At 57.9% G+C, this 27,445-nt stretch overlaps 2 protein-coding genes across 3 annotated transcripts; one reads left to right on the plus strand and one right to left on the minus strand.

Moving 5' to 3' along the window:
* The first annotated feature begins 853 nt into the window (after window positions 1–853).
* On the plus strand, window positions 854–18,602 carry KCNH3 (potassium voltage-gated channel subfamily H member 3). 2 transcript variants are annotated; one of them, XM_033117081.1, is made up of 15 exons: window positions 854–1,083; window positions 2,870–3,103; window positions 3,598–3,732; window positions 4,665–4,798; window positions 5,241–5,484; window positions 5,853–6,010; window positions 6,094–6,301; window positions 10,136–10,408; window positions 10,656–10,855; window positions 11,188–11,437; window positions 14,693–14,910; window positions 15,615–15,946; window positions 16,300–16,406; window positions 17,454–17,530; window positions 17,629–18,602. In XM_033117081.1, exons 1-15 carry the CDS (start codon window positions 918–920, stop codon window positions 18,223–18,225), a joined length of 3,333 nt encoding a protein of 1,110 aa, XP_032972972.1. In that variant the 5' UTR covers window positions 854–917; the 3' UTR covers window positions 18,226–18,602. The 2 variants fall into 2 exon arrangements, with proteins under 2 accessions (XP_032972972.1, XP_032972973.1); XM_033117082.1 differs by having other exon boundaries at window positions 964–1,434.
* Window positions 18,563–27,445, minus strand: MCRS1 (microspherule protein 1). The gene is made up of 15 exons (XM_033117089.1): window positions 27,322–27,445; window positions 26,040–26,159; window positions 25,383–25,521; window positions 24,941–25,079; window positions 24,177–24,335; window positions 23,919–24,028; window positions 22,933–23,041; window positions 22,512–22,650; window positions 20,474–20,549; window positions 20,090–20,118; window positions 19,881–19,973; window positions 19,598–19,680; window positions 19,362–19,449; window positions 19,002–19,129; window positions 18,563–18,898 (listed from the first exon to the last, which is right to left on the minus strand). Exons 2-15 carry the CDS (start codon window positions 26,047–26,049, stop codon window positions 18,812–18,814), a joined length of 1,389 nt encoding a protein of 462 aa, XP_032972980.1. The 5' UTR covers window positions 26,050–26,159; window positions 27,322–27,445; the 3' UTR covers window positions 18,563–18,811.

Here is a 27,445-nt window from a genome sequence, read left to right on the forward strand (position 1 = left end):
GGAGGGGGTCCCTGCAGCCACCTCACCCCAACCCCCGGCGACCCCCCCCCCGTCAGCTCAGAGCATAATTCTCGAGGACTGAAGGGGGACGGAGAGCGGAGGCTGGATCCTCCTCACTCCCCGCTCGCCAGGACCCACGCGCACAAGGTTAGGAAGTTCTTCGCAGAGGCTGACGTCTACCTGTTCTCTGTATTTGCAACCTGATACTTTAGCGCACCCAGGGAGCGGCAAAAGGTGACGAATAATAGAAATATAGAGACAACACAAAGGTGTAGCCTTCCCCGTCCCCCCGCCCCCACACACGCCCTTTCCATCCCCGGGGCACACGAGGGAAGCGTCTGAACCTCCCTTCCAGGGCTACCCACCCTCCAATTTCCCGACTGCTCCTAGCTGCAGAGGCTCCTCCTAGTGATCGCTTAATCCATTTTCCTGGGGTCAAGCTGAGTCTGAGAAAGGCTTAGATGCCCCGAAGCGGTGTTCAGACCGCCCCGCCCCGAATCCCCTATAATACTTCCCCCGTACAGTTGGAGCCTCCCTAGGGGCCCCAACCTCCGCCAACTACCGGGCCTTCACCACCTCCGCTAGATGCCCAGGCCCCTTTCCCATTACATTTTCCTCAGGAAAAGCATCCTCTGAAACATACACCCCCTGCCCTGAGCTCTCCTCAGGTTCCTCCTCGGGAGGAGAGGCTATGAGGCTCTCTGAGAACCCCCTGCTGCAGAGAAAGACGCCTTGCCCCTGCGGCTAAGTAGCCGGAGCAGGACCTGGCAGAGGAGGCGGCTTGGGGAGTCCCGGGTGGCAGTGGTAGGAGGGCCGCCTCCTCCTCTGCCCCACCGAGGTCCGGAGGGGTGGGGGATACCTCTGTGGGAGGCCTGTCGCTTTAAGGAGGCGGCCCTGCTTGGGTGTGCCCGGTCTCCATGGTTACCTCCGTGCAGGCTGCGGGCGCCGGAGGGAGGGAGGGAAGCTGCTGCTTCTCCCCGACAGACGGAGGAAGCTGCGGGGACCCGGCGCCCAGAGGAGCCCGAGCGGGAGCAGATCCACAGCCGAAAAGGGAGCCGCTATTGCCGCCGCCGCGAGCGGAAGGTGCAGAGAGCGCATTGGGCGCGGAGCCGGGAGCCCGGGATTCGTGGGCGGCCAGAGCGCCAGGGGCCGCGCGCCATGCTCCGGGCCCCGACGGCGGGGACGCCCCCTCGCGCGCGGGCGGCTGACTGGGCCTGCGAGCCCGGGGTGGGCATTTCCCCCCAACGGGTGCGCTAGGGGCGCGGGGCCCAGCGGGGGGCGGCCGAGCTGGGCTCCCTTCCCCGACTCTGAGACCCCGCGCCCCGGAGGCATGGGGCGGGCGGCCAGGGCCGCCTAAGATGCCGGCCATGCGGGGACTCCTGGCACCGCAGAACACGTTCCTGGACACCATCGCCACGCGCTTCGACGGCACGCGTGAGTCCGACCTTTATCCCACTGGCTCCGGGACGCGCTGTCCCTTGCCAGGGTTCCCGCGGGTCTTGCACCCCACATCTCGGCCTACTGCCCTCCTGCTCTCACCCTCCCTCCTTACTCCCGCGCCCCACTTTTGGGTGGGAGCACGTAAGACACCTGTTTTCTGGACGCTGTTCCCCCCAAAAGTTCAGTCAGCAGTGTCCCAGGCCAGGCAAAACGGCTACAGGTCGCCGGGTTTGGGACCTGGGATGCCGTCTGTTCGCTGGGGCTCGAACCCTAACCTAGTTAATCTAACCTATCCCAACCCAGCGTCTGGCGCTCTTCCACCGGCTACCCTCGAATTAGCGGGGTGAGGGGTGAGGCAGGGGCGTCGTGCTCGGGGACAGCCTAGAGAGCTCAAAAAACAGATTTAGAAAAGAGGTTTGCAAACGGAGGTAGAGTAGGCGGGACCTGGAGCGCACTGTTTGGCCAAGCTCACCTCACTGCCTGAAACCACCAGGTAAACCCATGGAGTCCTCTAGCTGGCGCCAAAAAGATAGGTTTGGGGACGCCCACCATGACTGGGGAAGTTTGGAGAAGGCGACCAGCGCTTCTGGATTGTGGGTTCCCGAGGCTCTTAGAACAGGGAAAGTCGTGAAAGCCCCCTCCCCCTCCTCTTCCTTTACACTCGCCCTCAGTGGGGCTTCCCAGCCCTCTGCCTAGCGGGCTCCATGGTCTCCGGTTCCTGATAGGAAGCGGGTGGGAGCCCATCACTGAGCCCCCCACCCCCACAGGCTTCTCCATCTGCTTTGCTGTATGCTTGGCTCCTGCAGCCTGCTGATTCAGCGCCCCTCTCTCCCCAGTACTTCCTGGCTCCAAACTAGGTGTTCATCTACCATTCTGACACCCCCATTCTCAATCACATTCACTAATTCCTAAGCCAGGTCACCTAGCTGGGGCTCAAACAGATAGTACAGAATGGATGGTGGCCTGGACTGCCTCCCAATCCAGGTGGGTCCCAGTGGGAGGAGCCAGACAGTCAACTTGGGTACCTGGCTGGTGAGTGAGCCTGACAAAGGTAAGGTGGGGCTGAAGCTGGCCTGGAGCTTGTGCTGTGGTCCACCTTTGGGCATCCCCAAAACCACCCCTTACCCCAAACTGCTCAGGACACAATGCCCACACAGGGCTTCATTCACCAACCTCTGTTCACACATTCTGATTCTTGAATACAGATACTGCTGGGAGTGGGGCAGTGACACACTGGTTCCTGTTCATAAACAGCTCCTGCCCTCACTCTGTCCACTTCCCCACCCAACACGTGAGCACACACACGAGTGCACACACATGATTCCTGGATTTTTGTAAAGCCCACTTTTGGTTGCAGGCATTTCGGAAAGGAGGAGCGGTTGGATTCTGGGCCTCTTTACCCCATGCTTCCATGTCTGCTTTCTTGCAGACAGTAACTTTGTGCTGGGCAACGCCCAGGTGACAGGGCTCTTCCCTGTGGTCTACTGCTCTGATGGCTTCTGTGACCTCACTGGTTTCTCCCGGGCTGAGGTCATGCAGCGGGGCTGTGCCTGCTCCTTCCTCTATGGGCCAGACACCAGTGAGCTCGTGCGCCAACAAATCCGCAAGGCCCTGGACGAGCACAAAGAGTTCAAGGCGGAGCTGATCCTGTACCGGAAGAGTGGTGAGGGGCCACCTGGCCAGCCTGCCTCACCTCTCAGTCACACCCAGCCTGGCACCCACCCCAGCCTGGCACCCACCCCATCCTTTGTCCCTCCTTTCCATTTTCATCATCGCCATGTCCCCATCTCCCCACATACCCACCTTCCCACATACCCACCTCTTCTTCCTCCACCCTACCCCGGGCCCTGGCCCTCTTCTCTCCCATCTGCACCCCAGCCTCAGCCTCCACTCAGTTTCCCATCTTGAGTTTCTCACCCCAGCAGGAAAATGTCCCCATGTCAACAGGACAGCTCTACGAACACACCTGTCTGACAGGCATCCTTGCTCCCCCTTGCCTTTCCCCACCCTGTTCCATCAAGCCCTCCTCTAAGTAGAGCGGGCTGCTGCCCTCCTCCCGGGACCTGCCTGTGTCTCAGCCAGGGGAGTCTGTGGAGCCCCCGTCGCCTTGGGCAGAGTGGAGAATGGGAGCTGGGCTGAATCTGTCTTTGTGCCCAGGGCTCCCATTCTGGTGTCTCCTGGATGTAATACCCATCAAGAATGAGAAAGGGGAGGTGGCCCTCTTCCTGGTCTCTCACAAGGACATCAGTGACACCAAGAACCGAGGGGGCCCTGACAAATGGAAGGAGACAGGTGGGTACTCGTGGGGCCGTTGATTTAGCTGCTGTGGCTGGGTACCTCAGGTCTGGGCTCATGGGGCCCCCCACCCACCCACTTGCACTCATTCACTCCCATTCTGCTGGCTGCAAGGCCTGTGCTGCTCTCCTCTCCACATGCTCAGGTATGGAAAGCTTGTTTCCACAGAGGGGTGGAGACACAGTTGGAGTTTTGAAGTCAACTTTACTGAGAAACTGAAAGCGAACTCCACTCTGCCTGTGAAGTTACATTTTCTGACCAATTGGTGAGGCTGAGCACAGCCTCTCCCCACCCCTCACCCCTGTGCCTTTTCCTCTCAAAAAACTGACTGGGGAGCCCTGGCCAAAGCCCTCTTTTAAGTCTTTGGGGTCTTGCCCCTTTGGTATCCTCCCAGGGCTGGGGAAGGCCCTTGGGCGGCTCACCCAGCTCGCATCTGAACCTGCTCCAAGGCTTCTTTGTCATTTGGGGGTGCTGGGTACTCTCCATCCCCCCACTCCCTTACCCCAGCCGTGGGTAGGCCTCTCCACAATTTAAGTCCTCAGTGGTCCCTGCACCTGGACCCTGGGCTCCTTCTCTGAGCTCCTACAACTCTGCCTTATGGCCTTCTGCTCACTCTGCACTCCCCCCACCCCTGGGAATCACCTCTCCCCTCCATTCCTAGGCCTTTCCCTGTGGAGATCTTCTCCTGCCTTGCCTTGGTCCAAACCTCCTTCTCCTTGAAGAAGGCACTGGGAGTAGTATCTGTAAGCACCCATAGGATTGCCCGTTGACAGGGGTGGCAAGTGACCCTAGGAAGTGAGGAATGCCAGAGCCCCCAACTCTAAAGAGGCTACCTAACTAGTCAATGAGCCAGACCCATCCCGGGGCCAGCAACTGGTGTCCTACATCCAGGACCTTCCCACCGTCATCCTTGTCGGCCTCTTTTGCAGGTGGTGGCCGGCGCCGATATGGCCGGGCAAGAGCCAAAGGCTTCAATGCCAACCGGCGGCGGAGCCGGGCTGTACTCTACCACCTGTCTGGGCACCTGCAGAAGCAGCCCAAGGGCAAGCACAAGCTCAATAAGGTGGATTGAGCACTAGGGTGTGTGTCTGAGGGTTGGGGCAGGGTAAGGGAAGGCTAAGGAGATGGAGGGGGGACCTGAGCCCACCACAGAGGGACTGTCTGGGGTGCCCACACAGAGGCCCCGCCAGCACTTTGGGTCTTGTGACTGAGGGAAGGAGTGTCACATGCCTGATCCATAAAAAGTACAGAGGAGAGTCTTAGCCCTGGGGTCAGGTGGGCCTTGGCTCAGTCCTGGCTCCTCCTGTGTGACCTCAGCTAAGTCACTGGACCTCCCTGATCCTTAGTCTTCTGATCCATAACGTGGGGACTCTAATACCTGCATCAGAGGTTGCTTTCAGAATGCAGGGAGGGAAAGGAGGTGGATGCGTGTCCTGGACCCAATCCAAACTCAGCCTGTACCAATTTCCTATCCTCCCTGCCTGGACTTGCCCTGCCTCACTCAGGGGGTGTTTGGGGAGAAGCCAAATTTGCCTGAGTACAAAGTGGCTGCTATCCGGAAGTCACCATTCATCCTGCTGCACTGTGGGGCTTTGAGGGCCACTTGGGATGGCTTCATCCTGCTCGCCACCCTCTATGTGGCCGTCACCGTGCCCTACAGCGTGTGTGTGAGCACCGCCCGGGAGCCCAGCGCCGCCCGTGGCCCCCCCAGCGTCTGTGACCTGGCCGTGGAGGTCCTCTTCATTCTTGGTAGGTGCCCTCTATGCCTCCCACCCCACCCGGTGCCAGGTTCCCCTCAGGCTTTGATGAGGATGGTCTGTATGGCTCCAGCGCCTCACAAGTGTCCCCCTTGCCCTCCTCCTATTTGTAACCGGTGGGCTTTGAAATCAGACCTAGGTTCCAAACATGTATCTACCACTAATGGGTTATGTGACCCTAAGCCAGTCACAGCATCTCCAAGCCTCAGTTTCTCCCTCTGTCAAATAGGCATAGCAGTGTCCACCTTTGAGAGTTACTGCAGGCCAAGAGCTTAGGACAGTGTCGAATGCTGAGCAGGTGCCCAGTAAAGAGTAGCTCCTCCCCCACCCTGTGCCAACTCGCACCGGGACATTCCGCAGACATCGTGCTGAATTTCCGCACCACGTTCGTATCCAAGTCGGGCCAGGTCGTGTTTGCCCCCAAGTCTATTTGCCTACACTACGTTACCACTTGGTTCCTGCTGGACGTCATTGCGGCTCTGCCCTTCGACCTGCTACATGCCTTCAAAGTCAATGTGGTCAGTGTGGCTGGGCAGGGTGGGCTTTGGGGCGGGCCAGCTGGGCCGGCCCGGGGGTGACCTCCCACCCTCCCCCACCTCAGTACTTTGGAGCCCACCTACTGAAGACGGTGCGACTGCTGCGCCTCCTGCGCCTGCTCCCCCGGCTGGACCGCTACTCGCAGTACAGCGCCGTGGTGCTGACCCTGCTCATGGCTGTGTTCGCGCTGCTCGCCCACTGGGTGGCCTGCGTCTGGTTCTACATTGGCCAGCGGGAGATTGAGAGCAGCGCCTCCGAGCTGCCGGAGATCGGTACTGGAGGGTCCCCGGGGAGGGTGTGCGTACCGACCTGCCTTGGAGTATGTCCACTCAAGTGTGTGTGTGTCAGGGAAATGGGAGTGGAAGTGTGTGTAAGGCATGTTTGTGAGCTGATACAAGTGTCAGAAATATGTGTGCAAGTCTGCATGTGTGTGCACCTACGTGTGTCACAGGAACGTGCGTGCGAGTAGACATGTTTGGGAGAAGAATATGGGGGCTGGTGCGCACATGTGCGTGTGTGTGTGTGTGTGTGTGTGTGTGTACAGGTGTGAGTGTGACAGCCGCCACCTCACAGTAGGCCTGTTCTCCAGCAGCAGAGCATTGTGGAAAAAGGTGGTGGACGCCTGGGGGAGTCCTGTTCATCCATTATTGACCTTGTGGCCAAACTTTTCACATTCTTTGAGCCCCTTCCCAGCTGGGAACCCCACCCCTCTCAGGAGACAGTCGTGCAGGGAGCCCTACCCTGCAGGGTTGCTCTTCTGCCTGGCACGTTGTCACTACCCTCTTTGAAGCTCATGCCCCACCACCTCGGCTCCTAAGCCCCCTGCCCCACTCTTGTCAACTGCAAGCTGCATCTCTCTGCTGCTCCTCAGCCCTCCTCCAGCCGGAAATGCAGCCTTTTTCTGTCCCACCAGTGTCTTCAGTCTCCTTCATTTCACCTCCACTTTCACAACTCCTCCCTCTGCTTACCTCCCACTCACACCTTAACTCCTGCTAGCAGGGCTTCCACCTCCACCTCTCATTCCAAAATGTCACCCATCAGGTCACAGTGTCCTTCTGGGGCCCAAACCCTCGTACCCTTGAAGTCCCTGTAGCATCTGGCCCTGCCTGCCACATTCCTTGGAAATGTTCTGCCTCCGCTCTGGGCGGGGCCTCCTCCTGCCTCAGCCCCTCCCAGCTCCAAGCTTTCCTCAGATCTTGCCTCCCCCCTCACCTTGTTCTCCCTTGGTGATTCCACTAGTACCATTATGTAAACATCTCAACCACCATCCTTTCTCTCTCGAACTCACTCTGTTCCAGCCATTTCTTAACTCTGCATACACGCAGCTCCAAAATTCAGCACAGCTGCTTCCTCCTGTGCCTTCCAGGCCTCTGGTAACTACTTGGTAGCTGGCCTATAGCACCTAATTCCAGTCAGTGGGCAAGAGACCAGCTGCTCAGATGGCCTCTCGTGACTGTCTGCTCCTTGGTGGGGTCCAGGTCAGCCTTAGAAACCTGCTCTGATCAGGTCCCAGGATGAGGAGGCTCCCAGGGATGAATCCTCTGCCCTTTGCCAAGCCCACAGAGACTGGTGTGTAGCACAGAGGGCCCGCCTGATATTCCCCAAGTGCTCTAGTCGCTGAGTGCACACACGTTCCTGGCAGGGGCAGCTCCTGGGTGCCTGCCCTTCCCCCGGGGAGGCTGTGGGGGAGACTGCGCTGGGCTCAGACAGCCACCCAGCAAACATAATCAGAGGGCCAGGAGATGTATGATGGTGACACAAAGCTCTGACCCCAAAGCGGGCTGAGACACCAAATTCCTGGGTCCGTTCCCCCACCCCGAAGCAGGATCCACACACCTTAGGTCTTAAGTCCATGTGGCTGCTGTGTTCTGGCCACTTCACAGGGGCTGTGGAACTGACATTAACCCTTGGGCTCCCAGAGGGCTCTGGGCCCCACAGGGAGAACATGGGCATGTGGGGGGTTGGCTGACTATTTTGCAGATACACATGGTAATTTTTGCACCCTTGAACCCTAAGTCCTAGAGTGCTGTTGTTCTCTTTGGGTCTGGTACTAGTTCATATTTAAGGAGTTTCCAAGTCCTTCACGTCATCATTCCCCCTTCTTTTTCCCGGGAAACTAGCCTTCCGTCTGGGTTGGGTCTCCCGATGTCCAGCCCTGGAAGGATGCCTGTTGGGGGAGAGTGGCGCTCCCTGTTGGCCTGGCTCTGTCTGTGGGAGGCAGCACCTTCCTGCTGTGTCCTAGACTTGGTTTTCCTGTTCCACTGCCCATGGTGTAGACACAGTTCCTGCCCCAGATTCCCATGAGCCTAGAGGATTTTCAAAAGACTGTGCTAAGTCCTGAGGGAAATTGCTCAGGGCATTTCACAATATGAAAGCCACCAGCCTCCAGAACAGCTTCTGCCAGCCTGACCGTCCCCACACACAGACACCATCCCTCCACCAGCTCCAGAAGCAGCAGCCACTGCCCCGGGCAAGACAGGAGGTCCCTCTGCCACCCTCCCCTTATCCTCCTGCTTCTCCCCCCAGTTGGCCCCTACCATCCTCACCTGCCAACTGGTTTCACTTCAGGGGCCCAACTAATGACTGAAAAGTTTTGCATACTTCCTGTATTCTCACAGAACACCGCAAGTAACAGCAGGGGTATCCTCACCTTGGCTCAGGCCTTCCCACAGCCCTCCAAATTCATAACCTGGAATTTGATGCCCCAGTGTGAACCCCCATTCCCCATTCTAGCTAAGCAGGTGTGCTTGCCTGTACTTCCATCTCCAGGTTTGGCTCATGCCTTCCCCTAGATCAGGAATGACCCCTCTCAGTTTCTTTGTATCAAAACTTGATCCATCCTCTGAGACCAAGCACAAATCTCCCCTCTTCCAGGAAGCCTTCCAGCCCTAGCCTATTGCATATTGGTTTGAGCTTCATCATGTGGCACTCAGGCCTTGTGTATCTCGGAGGCGTAACTCCTACCCTGCAGTAAGCTCCTTCCTGTAGGTTCCCCCAGCTCCTAGCCCATGTCCATCAGGTTCCTGAATGAATGGATGGGTGAGAGGGGAGTCGGGGTCTTAGGGGACAGTGTGTGTAAGGTGTTGAGAGGATGGAGCAGGGGGCTGGGAGGGGCAGAGCAAATGTGGAGGGGGGATCCCACGGCAGCCTGTGATCCTGAGCCCACATCTGCACTTACTCTCTGCGTCTCCATTCTAGGTCAGCCAATCTATTTTCTCTGTCTTGCTCCCCATGGCCCCCGGCTCTGCTGGGACCCCTAGGGCCCTCCATCCAATACCCTAGAACTCCCACAACCCCCCAGCTAGGCTCAGTGACTACAGGCAGCTCAGGAAATGTGGGGTTGGTGGGGAGATGAGTGATCTGTGGCCTCCACCTGGCGGCCCAAGATGGCCCGTGTCTGCAGGTGTGCTGGGGGGCTGTGTGCACAGGTACCTGCCTATCTGTGGCCTGTGTGCTTGTGTACATGCAAGTGTGTGTGTGTGCAAGCACCTGTGTAGCCTTGTCTAGCTCCCGAGTGTGCACAGGCCTTTTCTGAGTAGCCACGGCCATGCACCTGTGAATGTGCTCACACGTGTGTGTTCTGGTCTTCGTGAGTATGGAACGCGTGTGTAGCCTCGATGGTGTGTGTGCACAGCCACGTTGCTGTGCTTGAGAACGTGTGTGTGAGGGTGGTGGTGTGTGTGGCTGGGGGGTGGGGGGGTGAGGCCGAATGGGAGGCAGCTTTCTGGAGCAGGCGAGCTCAAAGAAAGAGCAAGAGGAGTCTGGTGGACAGAGCAGAGGAGGCGGCCTCACCCATGTGGTCCCAAGGACACTGGCATTTCTGGGGTTAGTGCCAGCTGCTGGGAAACGGGCACAGTGCTCCTTGCTCCATCGTCAGCTGATAGGACGCCGGCTGGGGAGATGACCGCCTCAGCCTTGTTCTCATGTCTTGCTGAGGACTGAGGTGGAGAGGGGAGTGCTGGGTGGGCAGAGGAGGAAAGTGGTGGGAAGCCCTGGGGGTAGACCTGTATCCACATGTCCCCCACCCCGGGCGTATCCGCAGGCACACCTGCACCAAGTGTGGCAGTGCTGTCCTGCTGACTCAGGCTGACCTGCCCCCTCCCCAGGCTGGCTGCAGGAGTTGGCCCGCCGACTGGAGACGCCCTACTACCTGGTGGGCCAGAGCCCAGTTGTGGGGAACAGCTCTGGCCAGAGTGACAACTGTAGCAGCGAGGCCAACAGGACGGGGTTGGAACTCCTGGGCGGCCCGTCGCTGCGAAGCGCCTACATCACCTCCCTCTACTTCGCGCTCAGCAGCCTCACCAGCGTGGGCTTCGGCAATGTGTCCGCCAACACGGACACGGAGAAGATCTTCTCCATCTGCACCATGCTTATCGGTGGTGAGGCCTGCCACTCCCTGGGCCCCCTCCCAGACTCCTGCCTCTCCCAGGGTCCCGAAGTTCTTCCTAGAGGGTCGGCTTTAGAGGGCCCAAGGAACTCGAGACCCGGGCGGCGGGGCCCACGTGCCTTGCCTAGGAGTGTGGGGGTGGGAGGGATAGTGGGGGCGATAGGACAGAGGTGTCCGGCATGGTGTCAGGCCGGGCCAGGCCCGTCCTGGAGGTGACCCCCTCTCGCCACCCTCCCCAGCCCTGATGCACGCGGTGGTGTTTGGGAACGTGACGGCCATCATCCAGCGCATGTACGCCCGCCGCTTTCTGTACCACAGCCGCACCCGTGACCTGCGCGACTACATTCGCATCCACCGCATTCCCAAGCCCCTCAAGCAGCGCATGCTCGAGTACTTCCAGGCGACCTGGGCCGTGAACAACGGCATCGACACCACAGAGGTGCGCGGCCTGCAGGGCGGGCCCTTCCAGCCTGTGCTCCTCAAGGGGCCTGCGCTTGGCCGGAAGTTCTCAGGAGTGGGCCAAGGGGCAAGGAATGCAGAATTCTGGCCCCCCGGCCTCCGTTCTCCCCTGGGGGTCAGCAGCCTGGGACAGAGGGCTCAGAGGCCCCTCTCCGCCCTTGTGGGGTCTGGAGGAGGAAAGCTGGGCTACTCATGGAGGGGTACAGGGGTTGAGAGGGAGGCAGAGCGCCCCCTTGCCGATTGGACCCTGTGGGCTGGCTGGAGACCGCCCCCCTTCTGCCACCTCAAGCCCAGCCCCGCTCTCCACCGCAGCTGCTGCAGAGCCTCCCGGACGAGCTTCGTGCAGACATTGCCATGCACCTGCACAAGGAGGTCCTGCAGCTGCCCCTGTTTGAGGCTGCGAGCCGCGGCTGCCTGCGGGCACTGTCCCTGGCCCTGCGGCCTGCTTTCTGCACGCCGGGCGAGTACCTCATCCACCAAGGCGATGCCCTCCAGGCCCTCTACTTCGTCTGCTCCGGCTCCATGGAAGTGCTCAAGGGTGGCACCGTGCTCGCCATCCTAGGTTTGTGAGGGGGGAAGAGAGGGTATAGGGGCTTGTGGGAGGCAGAGGGCCCCATCTGCAGAAAGCCCAGAGAGGGAACCCAGGCAAGACCACGTGGGGAGAAACAGCCAGGATGGTGTCAGGAGTAGGCAGGACGCCCCTGGTGAAGCTCAGAGAGGACCCAGTGATCACAAGATGGCAACACGAGGAGGTAGAAACGATCTTGAGGGTGTGGGAGGCCAGAGAGAGTGGAGGATCCACCTGTAGTCTATGAGGGGACAGGGAGCAGTGCTTCCTGTCGAGGAATTTCAAATGCTGAGGATGGAAGTGCTGGAGAGAGTGTTCAGACCCAGCTGGAAAAGGGGGAAATAGAAGTTATCCCTGTGGGGCTCTCCACCACCACGGGGCTGCAGAGTGGGGAGATGCTCCTTTCCCGGGCAGCTGACAGCAGGCCCAGGGACATCAGAGCTCAGTTTCAGTGTGTGTACTCCCTTCTTGGCCAAAGAAAGAGGTGAAGATAAAGAACCATTCCCTAGACAAGGGAGAAGAGGTTGCAGATATGGAATTGGTAGCACAATAGTGCCGGCCTCAGGGTCTCACAGCAGGGCCAGCCCGGTGCCCCTTACACCTTCATCTCAAGCAAACCTCAAAACCCAGAGTGAGAAACTATTGATATTCCTGTGATGCATAGGAGACGGGAGGCTCCCAGAGGTTTATGAATTGATAGGCTGGGGTTAGAGCTGGTTTGCCTGGCTCTAAACCTTCGTCTTTACACACTGTGCTCCCAGGTGCTCTGCTCATGCGCTACAGTAAGGGCTTTGTTTCAGGATTCCTGGACATGCAGCACATCTGGGAAACGCGGGGCTGCAGGGTGCTCGGGCTGTGGGAGGCGTCAGCAGTGGCCCTGAAATGTGGGAGCTCTGTGATCTGGTTGGGTAATCGAGTGCCTTGCATACGGAACAGGACTAGATGGTAAGGAGGCGGCATCCTGACCACAGCCGGAGGCTCAGGCAGCCAAAGGCCTGTAGACTCATCTGTGGGGACAGGTGACGCCCAGAAAGCCTGAGGTGTTTCACTAAAGCTGGAGAACCAGAAAGACCAGATACCCAGCAGCTACTGTGTGTCCATCCCCTTTCCCTTGAGGAGGAGGATGTTCTAACAGGAAACAGGAGAAATACCATCAGAAGGTTTTGGAGCTGAAAGAGGCGAGAGGCTGCTACGTCCTTCCCTTTACGTCATTCGTGAGTTTGGCTTCTGGACCAAGATGCAGTTTATGCCAGAATCCGGAGCACATGGAGTTATGGCCACTCACGGCTGGCTGGCAATCCTTTAGAAATTATGGGAACTGGAGAGATTCAGAAGAGCAAAAAGACAGATTTTGACAATTGCAGACTGGTCACTCCAAAGCAAGATTGTCAAGTAGATGATTAAGCAGATGGTTTCAGCTCGGAGCCAAGGAAGCAGTGTGGCTGGGAGCTGGCATGGGTCCTGCAAGAGCTTCTCTTCACTGATGCCAGGCACCAGGTTCCAGAAGAGCCACGTTCAGTATTAAGACAGCCTCATGGAAGGCCACTACCTGTGTCCTGGGTCTTTGCCTCCAGGATGTCCCTAGCTCCAGGACTTAATGCTACCTTTGATCTGTCCGGTCCTTGCTCATATGCTCTGGATGAACTGTTTCTCTGTTGACATGTTGGCTCTGGGTGCCTCGGGAATGCCTGCTTCCCCATGACCTGGTTTTCTGCTTTGCCTTCACCCCATCCCCCACCTGCCTCCTTAATTTAACATCCAGGTACCTCCTGCTTGCTCCTGGCAGCTAAGGCTCCCTGTGCATCTAGCAGTGTTGATTCTAGCTCCTCCCTCTGTGTATGAACTAACAGCTAAGTGTGTGCAAAGTCGGTTCTGGAGGAGGAAGGAGGCAAGATGAGAAGATGTGGGCTGGTGCTGGGAGGAACTTAGGGGACTTGACGATCTGAGCTGGAGTGTCAGGCTGAGATGCCAGCCTGGAGGGTGGTCTCTGGCCCCTGAGACCAGTGGCACCGAACTGTCCTTGGTCCTATCCTGGTTCTCATTTTTATCTCATTTGGATGAAGACAAGAAATACACACTTATTCTATTTCCAGACAACACATATGAGAAAGAGCTCATTCATCAGATGATCACAGCGAGATCCAAACAGCTCTCAGAAGGAACCAGAAGGATGGCCTGAAACCAAGAAAATGAGATTTAACCGTGATGCATTCTACTCTTAAGTTTGAGCAAAAGTCCATGAACATTTAGAGTTCTGCTGGCAGCGTGAGGCAGCCCACGGTGGGGGTGGCAGTGATCCAGCTTCTTCCTGAAGGATAAGGAAACGCTTTCTAATCTTGTGAACTCTCTGGCCATGGGTTGAGCTGGCTTGTGAGGCCTGTGAGTCCCGATGGCACCCCGTCCCTGTTGGGAAGGATCTATAGGGGACTCTTTTCGGGAGGGGAGGGAAGGAAATGAACTTTGGTTGGTCGCCTATGTGTCAGGCGACTTTATCTCCACTGACTTGGAGACACCGTATTCAGTAGATTCTAAGACACACATTCCCCCCCCCCCATTTTAACATCTCTGAGATTGGGAGGTAGACTAATTGATGCTGCACTCTAAATTGATGCTGTTTTACAATCTCCATCAGCCAGGTGGCAGTCTCAGCTGGGTGGTGCGAAAACCCTCCATTGACGCCTGCTGGTAAAATCAAGCAAGCACGACAGTTAATACAGGATCTATTGCAGAGACGAGGCACCTGGGCTCAGGGAGATGTAGTAACGTGGCCGCCTGACATTCTTGCTGTGCCACACGGGGTACTAACCTGCTGGTTCCACACACTGTTCCCGGAGAAGCTACATCTGAATCACCCGGAGGCTGGAAAACTTCGGCTTGTGGGTCTCTGGTAGATGTTCTGATTCTGTAGGTAGGGATAGGGCCTGGGAGTCTGGTTAATTTTTCCGGAGGATGCTGATCCCCAGGCAGGCTGGGAGTCACTAGAATTGGTGACTGCCATTCGTCTCAGAGCTAAAATTCAGATGTGTTTCTGCACAGTGGCTTTGATCCCACATGAGCTGGAGCACCTGGGTCAAGTGCGCTGCACCCCAACCCTATTTGAGGGGCCAGTGAGGCAGCAGCAGGGCCTGCCAGGGCCCAGGCGTCGGCTCCTCCCTGCCCTGGCTTTCAGGCCCCACGAGGAAAGCTCAGCCACCCTCTCTAGTTAGTGGCTGAAGGGCAGGTTCGCTGACCTCTGCTTCCTCTCCCCAGGAAAGGGTGATCTGATCGGCTGTGAGCTACCCCGGCGCGAGCAGGTGGTCAAGGCCAATGCCGACGTGAAAGGGCTGACGTACTGTGTCCTGCAGTGTCTGCAGCTGGCTGGGTTGCACGAGAGCCTGGCCCTGTACCCTGAGTTTGCCCCGTGCTTCAGCCGAGGCCTCCGAGGGGAGCTCAGCTACAACCTGGGTGCTGGAAGAGGCCCCGCGGAGGTGAGGATGCTGGGTACGTGCATGAAGGCGGCCGGCTGCCAGGGAGCCCGGTGAGGTGGACAGAGGCTGGGGTTTGTGGAGGTGCTGTGTGAGCACAGGGCCTGGGTGAACACCCCGTGTCTGGTGAGGGGTCTACACGCACTCTCCTTGTCCCTTCATACCCACACTGCCCATAGGCCATGCTCAGCTACCCTTCCCGGGTCTCCCCGGCCCATGTGAGACAGCCCAGTCTGTCCAGAGCCAAGTCCACTGGTGCCACAAAAGGAGAAGCTGAAGATGAGGGATGGTGCCCATGGGGCAGGGTGGGCAGAGCCATGCACAGCCATCTAGGCCACCTCTGAAGAGAGTCCTGTGTCTCCCCCAGTTCTTCACAGTGAAACAGGATTGCTCTGACGGACTTTTGAATTTTCCTGGCTTATGTCACCAATTCCAAACCAGTTTTGAGTACTGTGTTCTCTTGGGTAACTCAGCCTGAAGGAACAAGCCACATAGCTAGAATTTTGAGGGGCAACAAATGTCTCCAGAGCTTGGTGGCTTTGTGGTGGCAGCAGAAAAGCAGTCTTCAGCCCCCTGCCCCCTCTGAGCCGCTTCCTCTGCAGGGTGGGGGAGAGTGGGCATCCTGTTTAACAAAGATGGCTCTTCTAGGGAGATGAGGCGGGGGCACAGGAAGGGCTATCCAGTCAGTTCCCTTTCCCTCCCCACAGGTGGACACCAGCTCCCTGAGCGGCGACAACACCCTCATGTCCACGCTGGAGGAGAAGGAGACAGATGGAGAACAGGGCCCTGCAGCCTCACCAGCCCCAGCTGACGAGCCCTCCAGCCCTCTGCTGTCCCCTGGCTGCACCTCCTCTTCCTCGGCCGCCAAGCTCCTATCTCCACGTCGAACTGCGCCCCGGCCCCGGCTAGGGGGCAGAGGGCGACCGGGCAGGGCAGGGGCTTCACAGGCTGAGGCTGGCCCCCCTGCTCGCCCCCAGAGCTTAGAGGGGCTGCGGCTGCCCCCCGTGCTGTGGAATGTGCCCCCGGATCTGAGCCCAAGGTGAGCAGGCCCTGGCCAGGCACTCCCCTGCCCTAGGTGCCCATCCTTCCATCCTAATCCCTCCTCACCTCCTCCAGGAAGCCTTCCTTGACTCCTTTACCTCCCTGCTACTCCACCCCACCATTCCCTCCCTGCATGGCCATATACTGCTCAGAACTCCCTCGCTGTTTCATGTCTCAAGCTTGGATTCCCAGTGAAACTGCAGGCTCCTAGGGGAAGGGACCTTATGTCACCTTTCTCTTGGGGCCCCAAACCCCCTGGCCCAGCTCCTGCAGTCTCTGTGTGAGGACACTGGGAAACACTGCGGTGGCTAACTGTCCATTGATTTATTGTCCTGGTACCTGTGTCCACAGGGTAGTAGATGGCATTGAGGATGGCTGTGGCTCTGACCAGCCCAAGTTCTCGTTCCGTGTGGGGCAGTCTGGCCCGGAATGCAGCAGCAGCTCCTCCCCTGGACCAGGTACTGGGTGGGGCTCGGGTCCAGGGGGCGGTCAGCAGGGCAGCCCCTTTACCCTGTGAACCTCTGAGAAACTGGCGGGGTACAGACTTTGCCTGGAAGCCCTCTTGCCCTAACCCACCTGCATGGTATGGGCAGGGAGTTTGGGGGTTCATACTAGTCTCTTGGTGTTGGAAGGTAGTTGGGAACAGGGTTTGGATCTCCGCTGTTGGCTCTCTAGCAGTTATGACTTTGGATCTTGCCCAGGCTTCCGGTCTGTAAAATGGTTGCTGTGCATGTTAAATAAGATAATGTAGCTAAGACCCTTAGCACGTCTGGCTCACAGGGAGGACAGAGGCTGAGGATGCCGAGTTGAAAACGGCCCCCAGCCAAGCCAGGCAGCCCTGGGAGTGGACCAGGCAATGAGCTTCCGGGAGTGTCTATGTCCCTGGAGGACAGAACAAGAGACAGCCACAGAAAGCAGCTTCCCAAAGGGGAAAGTGTGGGACAGTGTGCTCGAGGCCCCCTGGCAGTTTGGGCAGTGAGGGGACAGCGTCCCAGAGAGCAGTTTCCAGGCTCTCGGCCTCACATGGAAAGGTGCTGACTCAGGTAGTAGGTGGCCATCAGCTGTGACTAGTTGGCCACCAGCTGTAACCAGTTAGCCATTAGCCACTGATACAACTGCCGTGGCTGAGCTAGCAAGCGCGGATTGCAGTTAGCAAGTGGGGTTGATTGACAGAGAAGTGGACGGCAGGTTGCGGATCGTGTGGCTCCTGCTTCTTGTGTCTCCAACCCAGCGGCCAGTGAGACTATAGTGGTATGACTCCCCTATCTATGGCTCCCTTTGTGTTCCTTTTTGGCCTCACCATGTCCTGTGTTCTTATGTGGGGAGCGGGACCAGAGACCCTGCATGACAGGCAGAATTCAGCAACATGGGCAAGACTGGAAGTGGCCCTTCCTGGCATCAGGCCCTGCCAAACCAATGTGGTCTGTGCTAACTGGGGCACATGCCTGAACTCTGCGTCGTCTCCTCACTCGCCCAGGCTAGTAACCCCATCTTCCTGTCCACAGAGAATGGCCTGCTCACTGTCCCCCTTGGGCCCAGTGAGGCGAGGAACACGGACACACTGGACAAGCTTCGGCAGGCGGTAGGTGAGGGACAGGGGGGAGGCAGGGAGAGGAGAGGGGCTCTGCTGTTGCGTAAGGTCCTGGCTCCACCCTGCCCTCGCCTCCTCCCTCCCCGCAGGTGATGGAGTTGTCTGAGCAGGTCCTGCAGATGCGGGAGGGACTCCAGTCTCTGCGCCAAGCGGTGCAGCTCATCCTGGCACCTCATGGGGAGGGCCCGTGCCCTCGGGTGTCAGGAGAGGGGCCATGCCCAGCCAGCACCTCTGGGCTCCTACAGCCTCTGTGTGTAGACACTGGGGCGTCCTCCTACTGCCAGCAGCACCCTGCTGGCTCTGTGTTGAGTGGGACCTGGCCCCACCCTCGTCCAGGGCCCCCTCCTGTCGTGGCACCCTGGCCCTGGGGTCCCCCAGCATCTCAGAGCTCTCCCTGGCCTCGAGCCACAGCTTTCTGGATCTCCACCTCTGACTCAGAGCCGCCAGGCTCAGGAGAACTCTGCCCTGAGGCCAGCACCCCCGGCTCACCGCCTCCTGAGGAAGGGGTGAGGACTGGGCCCCCCGAGCCCGTGAGCCAGGCTGAGGCTGCCAGCACTGGAGAGCCTCCACCAGGGTCAGGGGGCCTGGCTTTGCCCTGGGAACCCCATAGCCTGGAGATGGTGCTTATTGGCTGCCATGGCTCTGGCACGGTCCAGTGGACCCAGGAAGAAGGCACAGGGGTCTGACTGCCAGCCCCAGAACTCAGTGTTGCTAGACATGCTGCCATCTGCTGCTCTGCCCAACCTCAGGGATGAGGAAGGGCGGCATCCACCCCCTGGGACAACCGGCTGCCCACTGGCTCAGGGCAGGGAGCCTGAAAGCCACGGCCGGCCTGGCCCCGGGCTCCCATGGAGGGGGGGGCTGTAGCCTCAGGGGCAGGCCCCAGGCTAGGGATCTCCGGGCCCCTACTTGTGGGGCCCCTCCTCAGCCTGAGGCCAAGGAGGGGTTCTGCCATCCCCTGCATGTACCCCTGCCTCACCTGTCCCCACATTTTTTACATTAAAAAGTAACAATAAAAGAAACTACTTTGGAACTCCCGTGATTTTTATTTACAAAAGAAAAATAATAAAGGAAAAGTCTGAAGTTAATCAGCTGGAGACAAAGGGGTGAAGATAGGGGAGGCGGGGAGGGTGGTTTGCAGAGGAGAAGGGGAGGGACTCTAAGGAAGCCGCAGGACCCCAGCCCACTCCCTTTCCAGGAGCCTGACTCCCCAGCTCCAGGGAGCTAGAATGGCAGGGGCAACAGGCTACAGCCTTGGGTTCCACCAGCACCTCACTGTGGCGCGAGCTTGGCAGCCTCTGCTCGGATAAGGGCAATGAGGTCCTGGTTGATGAGGAACACGAATCGCAGGCTTGCAATCTGGGCAGGAGGGGACAGGGGTGGCTGAGGACAGTGGCCTGGGGACTGCAGGCAGCTCACGCCCCAGGTCTCGTGCGGCCTCCCCACCTCCTTCCCAGCTCACCTCCACCACAGAGTTGTTGCTGAGGCGCCATTTCGAGCCACACAGCACAGGCCGTCCATCGATGTAGATGGGCCGCCGACCCTCATTGGCAATGAAGAAATCACCATTGTTTTTCAGCTTGATGACACCTATGGGAATGAAGAGGAAAAGGGACGATGGGATGGGGGACAGCCAGAGAGCCCGAAGCCCCCGTGTGCCCTCTCTGCTTCCTGGGCACCCAGCACTCCCAAGTTTGAGACCTGGAAATGCCAGCTCGTCAGCGCCAGCTGGCCCATGAGAGCTCCCACAGAGAATAAGCCCCGGGGCTCGGGAGGGCAGTGAGAGGCCAGGAGGGACATGCTCACTGCTTCCTGCTGGTACCTTGCTTTCGGGAGATTTTCCAGGCTGGCCCTTCCAGAGACAGGTCCACGTCAATCTGGTTGTCCTTGGTGGCTCTGCCCAGGGTGATCTGGGGAAATGGGGCAGGTAAGGGCTGGCACCTGAGGACTGGGGGAGGGGTCCACACAGGCCAGGGTGCGATGAGAAATCAGGCACCAGACACAGAAAGGGCAGTGAGGGGAAGACCGACGGAGGAGGGGTGGCTGGGCCTGCCTCACCTCTCGCGAGCGCATCAGGTACCGCACCATGCGGCCCCGCAGCACTGCCAGCGTCTGGTTGTCGAAGTCCGGAGAGCTCATGCCTGGGGGAGGAGCAGCTCATGTGGGGGACAGCACACCCCTGAGGGGTACAGGGCAGAAGGAGGGGAGCCAGTGCAAGGTCTACTGAGGGAAAGGAGTCGAGGCTCGGAAACGAGGGTGCACCCAGCCAGGCCATCACAGGAGCTCAGGGTGGGGCAAAGAGGGGTGAAACGTGCTCCCGCTGGTCCCCGGGCCCCCTCACCTGTGATGCTATCTACTAGCACCTGCCACTTATGCAGCTCCTGTTCCAGCTGCCGAATTTCGCGCTTCTGGCGCCGGTCAGCCACTGTCAGCTCTGGGGTGAGGTTGGGCGGTAAGAAGGGACGCTCCAAGGTCAGCAGCACCTTGTACTAGTCCTCTCCGTTCTGGCAGGTGCTTCCACCCCCACTGTCCCCACCACGGCACACTCACCATGTTCCAGGACTTCATCTCGCATGTCTCTAGGGGATAAGAGGAGGACAATTGAGGCTCCACTTTCAGCTCGTCTGTCATTACCATCAGGTGCTCCTCTGCTCGTTAGGGCCTCGCCCGGCCCCTTAGCTGAGTGGCCCAGCAGGCTGCTGCTTTTGCCTCTGCCTAGCCCCCTTCCCAGGAGTGGGGTGGCGTGGGGTGAGGCACACTGGGGGCGTGGGGGGCTCAGCAGGGGGACAGGTGTCAATAGCAACAACTGCCATTGGAGGCTGCGACTGGGCTGGGCTCTGTCCTCTGCAGCAGGACAGGCAGGACCGAGTGGCCCGGGCGCTCTGCCCCGGGAGACACTCGGCTCCCTGCACTGTCTGTGGCCCCGACACTCACTTGAGCTTGCTGTCATCAATCAGGTCCTCTGCATCAGAGAAGTTCAGCACTTGGTCCCCCTTGGGCAGCGGCTGCACTGAACAAAGGACAAAGGACGGAGGGAGGGTCAGTGCCGATGCTCCTCCTCAGCCCCACACTGCCAAGCACACCCCGGAAGTCAGGGGACAAACTAGAGACGGAGCCCATGGGATCAGCTTCGTGCTGAAATGAACAGAAGTGAACCCGACACAGGTAACAGAACGCAAGCCACATTAGGCTGCATGCTGATTTGCCACAAAGCATGCCTGGGGTGAACAGAGGGCAGAGGTGGTTCTAGAAAGGGAAGGGAATTCAGATTGGCCTTTCATGTGGGCTTTCTGGTATGTGAAGGGTTCCCACCTACACAGCCTTGAACTAAGTAGGGAAGGCACTGCTATTAGCTCCATTTTACAGACGAGACAGACACCGGAGAGGGGGTCCAACTACGTGACTCTAGTTTCAGACAGAGCCAAGATTCAAGCCCTGCTGCTTCCCAGATTCCAAACTCAAACAGCAAAAACATCCCATGCTCTTGAACATTTTTCTGCCACCGTTCAGCGAGGGGCTGAGAGGCACATGCCAGTCAGATGCCACTCAGAAAGGACGTGCCGAAGACAGCTGTTCACTGTATGCCTGTGTTTTGCAAACTGTGGGTCATGATATGTTAAAGGGTCATGAAATTAGTTGCAAAATTTTCCCCAAAAAATGAATCAAATAGGATAATTAATATCAGAGTCCATCAGATATGTTCAGGATAAATATTGTTTCATAAAGTTTTTCAGTTTTTTTCTGGTCAAAATGTAAAAGAAATTGGGGCCTCCAAGGTCTGAGAACTTCTGTCTTAAGGCCAGCAGTCCCCAGAACTACAGTGTCTGCTTCGTAGTAGCTCCCACTCCTTAGTGGCTGTGAAACTGTTGGTTGAGGAGTTCTGACAATACCTGGGGCGTCCTGCCTGTCACACACACAGTCCCTCCCCCACCACCTTAGCTCAGAGCCCCTCCCCCACCACAGCTGCCTGAAATCCCACCGATCTAATCAACTCATTTGCTGGTTAAGCAATGTACGTTCCCTGTTCTGAGGGGCTCCTAGTGCTGAACAGCAAAGGAGAAATCAAATCCCCACATAAGAAGACTCTTGAAAAGAAAAATTAAACCTTTAAGTTAACAAATAAGTTTACACAAAATTACTTTCAAAACAGCGATGAAGGAGCTAGCTACAGCCGCACAAATAAACTTTCCCCAGTGTCCGTTCTGTGGGAATTCAGCGACATCTTAGCTTCACGAAGCAGCAGAGATTTGGAAGCTGCAGGGGAAAGTGGGCTGCCTGCTGGGCACTAAATCCAGACATCCTCAGGATGGAAAGATCCCACCCCTGCCCCATGATTTCCTAAAATCCTCTTGTAGGAATATCTTCTAATAACTGAGCTGCAGGGCCAAAGTCACAAGGTAAAGGGCATGGCCGAAGCTTGCTTTTCAGAACAGTGTGAACGACGACGTAGCAGGCAACGGGCAGTCACGTGTGGAAGTTAGAGCAGAGTGTGCTGCACGATGCAAGTCTGACCCTGAATCCCAAATCCAACAGAAGAGTTTCCTGCAGTTTAATGAGACTGCTTTCCTCATCTGTCACTAGGACAGTGAAGAGTTTTGTCGATGAGGGAAGAGATGAAGCAGGGAGCATTCTGGCCCCTGGGGAAGAAGAAAGATGAAGGACCGGGTGTGGAGTCCCCGCAGGGAGTCCTGAAAGGCCGGAAAGCAGCCTGACAGCAATGAGTGCTGGTCGGAGGATAGGCAGTGAGAAGGAGATGGAGAAAGGGAAGGGCAGAAAGGCTTAGGGAAGGTCATCATCTCTTGGGTGGGAAACTACTTTCCCTCCTTCTGGAAGGAGGTGGTTTTTGCTTTAACGACAGGTGAACGAGACATTGGGGGTCACTGAGGATGATGTTACAGGGCACTTGAGGGCAGCTGTGCCCAGCCCACGTCACACTCACACACCTCCACGCACTCTGCCAGCTGGGCGTTACCTGTCTGGTCCTCCAGAAGGTAATACTGCTTCATGAGCTGCCAGTGGGCCTGCAGAGCCTTGGCAGTGCGCGCCAGGTAGAAGGCAGCGGGGTGTCTGTGCAACAGGTCCTGGAAGGTCTCCAAGGTGGGCTGGCTGGTCTGGAGGGCGAAAAGCATGCTCTGGGTACCTGGGTTTTCTCAATTCTGCCTCTGCATTACCACCCCCACCCCTACCCCCTGTCCATCCCCACCGGGAACTGGAAGAAGCGACATCAGGGAGCCAGGCTTGGCTCTTCCTAAGGACCCTGTCACAGGGCCCCTGCGGATGTGTGTATCTGCCCGGGCATGTTTCCAGGCAGTGGGGTCTCTGACAGCGCAGTTTTCCGGGTAGTCTGACTCCTACCCTGCCCAGCCCTCAACCTTACCAGCCTTCAACCTTACCGATCCCACTTTGCTCAGCAGCTGTTCCTCAGCCTTGCTAAACAGGGCCTTGCTCTGGATGGCAGCAATGGCCTCTGGATGCAGCTGCCTCATGGCCTGGCAGGCTAGCCTAGGCAGGGAAGAGACAAGGTCAAGGGAGGGTTGTCAAGCAACCTGGGGTTCCTACACCTCCAAAGCATGCAGGTCTTTGAGATGCAGGACGAGAAGTCAGGCCCTCAACAAGAAGAGCCCAAGGCTGAGCTGGCACCCTTGGCCTCATGGGTTGGTCAAAAGCACAAACAGGCAACTCAGGAAACTGAAGTTTCTGTGTTCACACCCCGTGAAGAGACTCAAAGGCACAGCCCCCTAGAGGCCAGTGGTGAGGGACATCCTGAGACCAACTGTGGCCCCCTCCCCAAGACCTCTGTCCTTACTTGGCCAAAGCTGCCACCTACTAGCCTTTGCCCATCATCCCCTTCCCCAAGCTGAGCCCTGCCTGTTTCCTGGTGTTATCAAGGCCATGGCTACAGCTTAAGCAGTGCCAGGGGCTGGAGTAGGAGGCAGGTGTTAAGCATCCCACCAGATTCGGATGACATTAAACAACATGACTGAGGAGGAAGACTGTGGTGCATGTACGCAGGGGCTTATTTGGACTCAGGCTGTTGGAGCTGGAAGTCATTGTGGGATGTCAGTGTGGAAAGGTTGGGAGGTGACCTTCCCCAAACCACAATGCACACAATAGTGGAACCAGGGCTCCTGGCATTCATTTGGGTGTTTTCTCCTATGCTACTTCCTCAGCTTCCAGATCCCTTGCTTCGGGCGTCAGGCCAGGACTAGCAGAGCTGGCAGGAGGAAGAAGCTTCCCTCTGAAGCCTGGCAGGTCTGGTTTCACCCCAGAGGATGCAAGGTCCCAGGAGCCCCCTCCTTGGGCCCTTATACAATTCTCTCTATTCCAGGAACCGAATTCTGGCATGCCCAGTACCTCCCACTGCTGGGGCCCCACTCACTTGGAGATGACAGGATCGTACAGCAGGGCGTACCAGCGCTCCTGGACTTCTCGGAGGGTGAAGCGGCAGCTGAACTTCACACCCAGGTGGACAGCTGTCAGGTCATTGGTCTGTGAGGCCCCAGAGAGGTTTCCTTCAGACTTAGAGCTGGAAAGAACCCTTCCCTTGCCACCCACAGGACACTGCTGGGCCATCTAGGGGGCTGGAAACTGGAGGCTGTGGGGAGGCGGACACGAAACCTGTGATGGGACGCACTACCTGCAACACAGCATTGATGAGCAGGAGGTCATCCGCAGGCTTCCAGCGGCCCAGGTCCTTGGTCACCTGAAGTGGCTGTTTGCTCTTCTTCACACGCTTGGTGAGTCCGGGCGCTGGGGCTGGGCTGGGCGGCACAGGAGTGCTGGGGGCCTTAGACACCTGGCAGAGGACAGGAGCACAGTGAGCTCCAAGCCGGCCTCAGGGCCGCGGGGGCCTCAGCCCCAGCCAACAATAAGCAGCACAACAATAAGCACCCCTCAGTCAGGGGTTTAGCACAGGCAGGGAGCTCAGCTTTCTAACCCCCACCCCCACCAAAGCACTTCTACATGGTCCTTGACCATATGGGGTCTTCTCTTTGCTGGTGGCACCCTCAACGCCAGAGTGGGGGGGGGGGGAATGGATACCAGGAAAACACTTTTGCTGGTACAGTGTCTGGGGCCAGAGCAATGCCACCTGGGGGTTATTTTTACACCCAGCAATGCTGGGAACAGGCTGTCTGCTCCCAGAATAGATGCACGCTACATGCCTCCCACACAGAATGTGATACAGGATGCATTGACAGGGTGGGGGTGCAGCAAGTAAGGGGGAGTGGGGAGAGATGGGATCCTAGGGAGGCATCTGAGGTTCAGGCTGGGGCAGTTTGGTTCTCTCATAAGCCTCCTCTGCAGGACTCTTCCCAGCTGGCAAAGGCTGCGGGGAAACACAAAATCTGGTGCTGGATTCCATCCCCTCCATCCCCCGCCCAGTATCTCCCAATCCTTCACCTTCTTCTTCTCACTGGAGGAGGGTTCACTCCCAGAACAGCGCCCTGGTTCCACCCCACTGGCCCCCTTTGCCCGGGTAGAGGACTTAGCCAGGCTGCTCTCCACCAACTCATCATCGAACTTCTTCCTCTTGATGAACCTGTGGAGGCCAAGAAGTGAGCAACCCCTGCCCCATCCCCGCACCCATGCACACACCCAGCCTCCAGGGCAGAGTAGGTTCCCAGCAGGATGCTGACAGCTCTGGCTCAGTGGATGGGGCAAGGACCTGCTATGCCCCACCCCGAGACAACAGGGCATTGTACCACAAAGACTCCACACGTGGAAGACCTAAAATCTCCCTCCCTTGCCCTCTTCAGTCAGGGGTTTAGTAAAGCACAAGGCTCTGCCAACGCTTAGGCCCCTGCGCGTCTCAGGTAATCAGCCCCCACAGAACCCTTACTACCTGGAGGAGCTTCTCCGTTTAGGGATGGTGCCCAAGGCCTGCGAGGAGGCCCGCTTCTGCCCTGCCAGCGACTCCTCATCCTCTGAGCGGCTGGCAGTGCCTGATGCCATCAGGGATGAATCTAGCAGCCCCTGAGAATCTAGAAAAAGAGAAGTGGTGAACTCAGGCCTCCTGAGTGTGTAGCAAAGCCTTGAGCATTTGCTCACGGGTCCCCTTCTCAGTCCCCCTTCCTCTGCCAGCGCTCCCAGACCCTCCCCATCCTTCCTCGACACTTGGTTTTAAGATGGGAGTTCCATGGCCATCCAGATCCCATCTGGGCTCAGACCTGGCCCAGACCTTCCACGCTGGGCAGTTCTCGTGGTGCCACGTGTCATGTCGTGCAGCACATGGTGCTCAGGTCAGACTGGTGATGCCAGCACACCGGGCTCTGGGTATAACTGTTCCCTCTGCCATCAAAATGCAGCCATGCCAAAGAGCGGCAGCTCAACAGCAAGTCAGTCAATTGTGGCCTCTGCTGAGAGGCACGTGAGTGGTGCTGGCCCAGGGGGAGGTGGCAATGCCCAGCCAGGACCAAAAGACACATGTGCCAGGCATGGGGTGGAATCTGCAGATGCTCGGCGCCCAAACATTTGGAAAGCTGGCCCGGACTCATACTACCTTTGTCCATCCTCTTATAGTCCCAAAGCCACTGGTTCCAAACCACAGGGCTAGGAGGAAGGGTCCCACAGGCTCATCCAAGGATTGTGACCAGGTGAGCTTAGAGGCTGAGAGGAGACTCTGCAAAGGAGAAATGAGGCTTCCTGAGGCTCAGGATTCCAACCGGCCCGCCTCACCTCCTCTACTGCAACAGGTCCCACAGGGCCCCAAAAGCTAGGGAAGGAAGACACAAGGAGAAGACACAGGCCTCTATTCTGCCAATATAACCCTAACAAATCAGTGGCCTTTTGAAGACCACTGACATTTGAGAATATGATAAAAGTTATGGACTCCAGAAAAATGTACACACACATACTATTCAGGGGGTTCACGGACCCCACTAATGCTACTCACAGCCCCTAGGTTAAGGGCCTTGATATAAACTAGCAGGAAACAAGGGATTCTTGGCTCACTTTTCTTTTTGTCAGCTGGCCACTCATATCAGCAGCACCACCCCTTTTCGTCCCAGGTCAAAGGAAAAAGAATAGAATTTCACCAGTCCATCTTTTTTCTTTTTCCAATTGCATCTTTAGCTGAAGATTTAGTGAGTAGTAAGTATCTCGTGGGAGCTAAAATAAACGGTTTGGGGACTGCCTGAATCAACCGCGGGGCAAGGGGGTGGGGCTCCTAAATTCTCGAGAACTCAGTTATTGGGAACTCAAGGGGGCCCGCCGCTTGCGGGTCCCGCCCCTTCTGCTCAGGGAGGTTCTTCGCGAAGCCCTGTCCCCAAGTGTGTGCGTCGTGCCGCCCCAGAAGATACAGCTGGGAATCTTGACACCGGGAGAGGCGAAGGGCCCCGATTCCAAGGAGAGAGGCAGAGTCTGCGCCCTCCGCCCCTCACTCTCCCTCGAGTGCACACCCAAGGTGGGGGATTAGTCCAGGTCTGTTTCAGGGGCTCGGGATAGAGTGGTGATGAAGTCAGCCCTACGACTCAAAAGCAAAGCACCGAATAAACCCTGATGCTCTCGCAGCCTTGGTTTAGGCCCCAAGGGCTGGTGCCGGGGAAGGTGGGACCAATCCGCGGCCAATTCTAACCCCACCTTCGGCGCGCCACCTTTAGCGCATGCGTAACATCTCGGCCCAGCTTCTGGCCCGGTCCAAATCACGCATGCGCGGATTTTCGGGGCGCTACCGGGGCGGGGCCGCAAACCTTGGTGAGGGTCGTGGCCGGCGGCACTCTGGGAAACGCTATTTGACCCCCAACTCCGCTCAGAACCCTCCGAGACGAACCGCGAGGTCTCACCATTCCTACGCTGCCAGCTCCAACAATTTCTCCGCGGCGACGGCAGCAGCCGCAGGGCCAAAGCCAGCTTCCGTGAGGTACCTCTAATTCCGGGTCTACGAACCAGTGGCTGCGCAATCCCTTC

The sequence above is a fragment of the Rhinolophus ferrumequinum genome, chromosome 10, assembly GCF_004115265.2.
Source record: "Rhinolophus ferrumequinum isolate MPI-CBG mRhiFer1 chromosome 10, mRhiFer1_v1.p, whole genome shotgun sequence".
In the NCBI taxonomy this organism is placed as follows: Eukaryota; Metazoa; Chordata; class Mammalia; order Chiroptera; family Rhinolophidae; genus Rhinolophus; species Rhinolophus ferrumequinum.

Excerpts from the sequence above, each read along its gene's own strand:
- KCNH3 (XM_033117081.1), top strand. The coding sequence starts at position 918 with ATGGTTACCTCCGTGCAGGCTGCGGGCGCCGGAGGGAGGGAGGGAAGC. Across the intron at positions 10,856-11,187 it reads ACGGCATCGACACCACAGAG|CTGCTGCAGAGCCTCCCGGA; the intron begins GTGCGCGGCCTG and ends TCTCCACCGCAG. Across the intron at positions 11,438-14,692 it reads CACCGTGCTCGCCATCCTAG|GAAAGGGTGATCTGATCGGC; the intron begins GTTTGTGAGGGG and ends TCCTCTCCCCAG.
- MCRS1 (XM_033117089.1), bottom strand. Across the intron at positions 25,080-25,382 it reads AAACGGAGAAGCTCCTCCAG|GTTCATCAAGAGGAAGAAGT; the intron begins GTAGTAAGGGTT and ends TGGCCTCCACAG. Across the intron at positions 24,336-24,940 it reads CCTCCAGTGAGAAGAAGAAG|GTGTCTAAGGCCCCCAGCAC; the intron begins GTGAAGGATTGG and ends GTCCTCTGCCAG.